At 48.4% G+C, this 5,126-nt stretch overlaps 1 protein-coding gene across 1 annotated transcript; it reads left to right on the top strand.

Annotated features, from left to right (window-relative positions):
* Nucleotides 1-869: 869 nt before the first annotated feature.
* Nucleotides 870-4,694, top strand: LOC119172887 (uncharacterized). Its single transcript, XM_075891968.1, has 2 exons — nucleotides 870-2,407; nucleotides 3,977-4,694. Exons 1-2 carry the CDS (start codon nucleotides 935-937, stop codon nucleotides 4,232-4,234), a joined length of 1,731 nt encoding a protein of 576 aa, XP_075748083.1. The 5' UTR covers nucleotides 870-934; the 3' UTR covers nucleotides 4,235-4,694.
* Nucleotides 4,695-5,126: the final 432 nt, after the last annotated feature.

The raw sequence follows: 5,126 nt of genomic DNA, 5'->3' as shown, positions 1-5,126 counted from the left end.
TATTAAACAAGGGAAACAATAAGTTATTGTAAAATGTGTTTTTGCAAACAGAATTTGGAATGAAATACAGATACAGACGCTTAGCCTTCCGGTGACACGTTCCGATCTCGTACAGTTTGCGGAAAAAATACCTTAAAGGATAATTTGTGTTGCAGCTATATACCAGTACTTTCTTGGACTAGCCGATGTGACTGAGTGTGGTTATCGAACCACAATCCGAGCAATCCTGGTCAATTGTGTCGGGGTATATAAGTGCATAAATGTACGAAAAGGAGTGCCTTATAATTGATCCTTGGCATATCAGTATCAGTGAATGCAAATGCATGAGTCAGCGTCCTGGTTACTTTGCATGAAGACGGAATGAAATGCGTCAGCAGTTACCTCATTTGTATACCGGCACCGGAGGCTGGCTGACGGGTGGCGCTGCAGTTCCTGAACACGCGCAAATAGGTTTCGCGCCGAGCTGCTGATGCCGTTGATGCGTTGTAAAAGCTCGCTAACTTAATTGCGTGCGTGCACTGTCGAGAGGGAAAGCTTTCAGATATGGAAGAAGGAGGATTAGCACATCTTTAGAAAGCGTGCCTGGAGCGAGTGTCACCGTTGACCCCTGGTGTATCCGTTCACGAGACTTCATCTTCACCACCCGGAGCAAACAGTAGCGAAATTACCTTCAAAATGCCGTCATTTAAATGAGACAAAATTAGCACATTGACTTTGAAACCAATGGCGCTTCTATTTGCAGTGGATATCTCCGCACCTTTTAACATGATGTTCATCACCAACATAGTCAAGTGTCAGGTCAGTTGTGCCGAGTTCTTGGGCAGACCCCCGTTGTGGGTACGAGCCACGTTTACGAATATTGAGAAAAATACAATGGCTGTCGCAGGCGTCTCGCCAGCGTCTTGGGTTGTCTTGAGGTGACAGCGGGTTAGCCATGGAAAGCCAGTCGGCGGCGGAAGTCACCGATGGTTGCCGGGTTGACGTCGAAGAGACGCCGTGTCCTTCACCGTCTCGAGACCATGCGGTGAGCACCGCATCAGCATGCACAGAATCGGCAGAAACTGCGCCGTCCGGCTCTCAAGACCGTTACTCAGGCGAGCAAGGCATCGAAATTCTGAACCCGGAACTCATACGGCTGATCTTCGGATACCTCGACGTACAGAACCGGGGACGCATGGCGCAAGTGTGCACCGCCTGGAAAGCCGTGGCCGACGAGCCCTGCATCTGGGTGAACGTCGAGGCGCGGCTGAGGCTTTCCGAGAGCTGTGCGCCGGTGCTGGACTGCGTCGCTCGACGGGGAATTCGGCGAATCAAGGTGCTCAGCTACAAGGAAGACCAGGTGGCGCAACTAGTGCGGGCACTGCCGGACATCCGGTGTCTCGATTTGTCCGACAACTATAGCGTGAACAACAACGTCATCCTGGGGGCGTTCAAAGACACAACGTACGAATCATGCACCGTTCTGAATCTGAGCTGGTGCCCGCAAATCGACGACTCAGCGATAGATTGCCTCAGCAGCCGGCTTCCGAATTTGGAGGAGCTGTACTTGGTTGGATGCGACCATATTGCCGATTCCAGCATGGGCTTCATCGCCGCCAGGCTGCCAAAGCTCAGGGTGCTCGATATTAAGGAATGCGAAGTGTCCAACAATGGCCTGCAAAGACTGGCGGGATTCGGCGAAGACGGTGTGCTATCGACCACGCTTGGCGTGAAAGCGCTTACACATTTGGGCCTTGAGGACTGCACGCTCGTTTCCGATGCCGGCTTGGAGTCCATCAGCTTGGGCTTGGTCCAGCTGTCGAGCTTGGACCTCAGTATGTGCCTCAGCGTGACAGACTCGGGACTACAGCACGTCGGAGAGATGGCGTCCCTTAAGAAGCTGTCTCTGGTCAGTTGTGAGGAATTGACGGGCCTCAGCATTCATCATCTTGCCGTAGGCCGGTTTTCACTGTGCAGCCTGGACCTCTCTTACTGTAACCACATTGATGACGACGCCATTTCAAATATCTCGCGTGGTTCGGGGCTGGTTACTTTGACCACGCTCAACATCACCGCCTGTCCCATCACGGACGTCGGCGTCTCCTTGTTGGCGCAGAAGCTGACCGACCTGAGGACGCTGAACATTTCCGAGTGTGATCTGGTCACCAAGGATGGCATCGCCGTAGTGGCCTCGCACCTCCATAATCTGCGTGCCATTCACATGAGGTACTGCATGGGACTGACTAACATCGCTTTGAAGCACTTGTCTCGCATCTCTAGCCTGGAGGTGGTGGTACTGAAGAGCTGCAGCAAGATAAGGAGCAAGGCAATGGCGTTCATAGCACCCGGTAAAACGCCGTCGAACATTGTGGAACTGGACGTGAGTTTCACGGCTATAAACGACGTCGGCGCCCGCTACATAGCACAGGTGAATACTGTTCTTACTATTCTTTACAATGCCAGCTATTACATTGCATGATCGTCATTCAGTGTGGGTGTTTCTTCCAATACCTAATCGCGCTGTTCGGCAGCACCGAGAGCGGGCGAGGAGGAGCAACTTGACGTAGATCCCTCTTCCCACTCGAACTGATTAGGAAGGAGGGAGAGAGAAAGACAGAGGAGCGTAATTTAGTAGAAGACCACTTTGTGGCATGGATATGCCAAGAAGTGTTGCTGGTACACGTGTTGGTAGGCTCCATTGATTAATGCTACGTACGCGTGGGTGCAGCGATGTATGGAGATGCTGCAATGGCCTTCGGCCGGCATTCCATCTGTCTCATAAGGCGACAAGATCCAGACACGTTTATGTTAATTCATACGTGCATATCATTATACTTAATTAGAAATGTGTTAAGCATAATCTAGATAAGAAACAAACAGAAGCGCTGTTTTCGTGCATGTCTCAGAGTCATTGGATATTGAGCCTTACAACATCGTCTATATTTTAATGTGCGCTGCCTTGAATAACCTGCTATAGTGTATTACTTATTGCGTGCAAACATTGCGGAAGAGACCCAACACGTCTTATGAAAAAAAGGAACATCTTCAATGTAGGTCCAGCGATACGTTAAGCAAATGAGTGCGCGTTCGTCAAATCTCCCATTTTAAAGGAAGTTTTATAATTTATTTGATGCAGTTAGGCATTTTTATGAACAATTTCCTGTACCTAAAAATGTCTCAAGATTTTAGATGTGGGCTTCAGGGAACTATTGAATGTAGCGGCAGTTGACATCGATAACGTTTGATTTTGTAGGTAGTAATTTGCTTGCGGCGTGGAGAAATACACCTGCATGCACACGCAACGGAGCAGAAACTGAGAAATATTTGTCTTGTAAACTAAAAGCAAAGGCTAAAAAGGAAAAATGCTTCTTCACACTTTTCTTTAGAGTCCCAGTGTTGTAGGATACACAGCGTCGAAAATTTTCAACCTTCACTTAGCTCTGGTGAATTTATGAGCCTGCGCAAACCGGGGAGAGTGCGAACATCGTGACATCGTGCCCCTCATAGAGTGAACGAATCAACAAGTTGATTTCACGCACTAAACACAACGCTGCTCACTTAATTGGTCATATAAACATGTTGACATGCTGCTTGGGTATAGTTTTTTTCTCATGTCCAGTAAATGTTTTCCATTAAAATAGCAGTAAGGGGTGAAGTCAGAGTCACTGTTTTTCTTTTTTCTTGCGCGTCGTCTCGTGCGAGTGTTTTTTTTTTTCAACCATTTCATCTTCAATCGTTCGTTTATATACGTAGGCCATTTTACGGAAGGGTTTCAGTGCCGTCATAATTTTGTATTTTTAACAATCACCCGAGCAGTGTTACGGCAGAGGTATGCACTTACAAATGGCTGGGCCAGTGCATTCGACATTACATGACCTTGTTGATTCTCTTAACGATATACAAAAGTAAGAGAACGTTTGTTAAACAGCACCAGGTGGTGCTCCCGTGCTTCCGGTGCTAAATCGTCTGCACCATTGCGCATACACGTGCTGTGCAGGGGATGCAGAAGTTACGCGTCCTGAACTTGAGCGGCTGCATGGTGGGCGACAAAGGAATCGCTCGCATCGCGCGCAGCCTGAGCAGCCTGTGCACGCTGAAGATCGCGCGCTGCCAGGAGATCAGCGACAACGGCATCAAGGCGATCGCCTGCAACCTGAAGAAGCTGAAGGCCATTGACATCAAGGGTTGTCCGAGGACCACGTCAGCCGGAAGGAGGTGTCTGGTCGCCAGGTTGCCAAACCTGAAATTTCTCTGAGGTGTCTGGTCGCCAGATTGTCAAACCTGAAATTTCTCTAACGTCCAAAATCTGAGGGAAAAAATAGTACGAGCACACTGAACTGAGTAGCCATACCACTCGGTTGCATTTTCGTATGACACGCGGACACCAGCTGGTAACGCTGAAAGGGATCGTCGCAATTAACGATTACTAGTTTCACGGATTACGACTATTTTTCAAGTGTTGTGAGGTTTAGTGGCTTCGGATTTATTAGAAGACTGTAAGCATATAAGCGATCTTACGTAATTGATTAGTTTCGCCCGATAATAAGAAATAGTGCGTAAATTGAAACCGAAGACAACGGCATGGAAACACGCCTTTGCTTAGGAAATTTTGATTATGTTGCTCAGGTAACTGAAAAATAAGTCTTTGATTGTCATGCAATCATGTTCGTATATGCTGCATTTTAAAAGCGCAGCATCTCCTAATAAAGCAGATGTACTTGACGTTTTGCGCGTGAAGTCACGCTTTCACTATGGTTCCTACCAAGCAACGAGACGAGCCGTCAATACCACCTGACCTCTTTGATCGCTTTCCGCATGCCCACTGGCCCTGACCGAAGAGAAGCCACCCTTCTTCATAACTTGTGGCTAGGAGTGGCATTTACAAAATCTTATTCCTTGGTCATAGGAATGGCGGACAACGCTCTCTGCGATGCCTGTCATTGCGAAGAGACGCTACACCACATCATGTCCGACTGTCCGTTGTATGACATCCAGAGACAGCCACTGGCATCCGTTCTTGCGCGCATTGACAAGAGCCAATGGTCTATGGACACTATTCTGTCAAGTGCCCGAGAGAAGAAACAGAAGGCGACAAAACCTCTGTTGAAATTCCTACGCGACACGGACTTGAACAAGCAGCTGTAACA

Source organism: Rhipicephalus microplus, chromosome 4, assembly GCF_043290135.1.
Source record: "Rhipicephalus microplus isolate Deutch F79 chromosome 4, USDA_Rmic, whole genome shotgun sequence".
Taxonomy (NCBI): Eukaryota; Metazoa; Arthropoda; class Arachnida; order Ixodida; family Ixodidae; genus Rhipicephalus; species Rhipicephalus microplus.
Note: the sequence above shows the minus strand (reverse complement) of the source record. Positions and strands in the feature narration are given on the sequence as shown.

Excerpts from the sequence above, each read along its gene's own strand:
- LOC119172887 (XM_075891968.1), top strand. The coding sequence starts at position 935 with ATGGAAAGCCAGTCGGCGGCGGAAGTCACCGATGGTTGCCGGGTTGAC. Across the intron at positions 2,408-3,976 it reads GCGCCCGCTACATAGCACAG|GGGATGCAGAAGTTACGCGT; the intron begins GTGAATACTGTT and ends CGTGCTGTGCAG.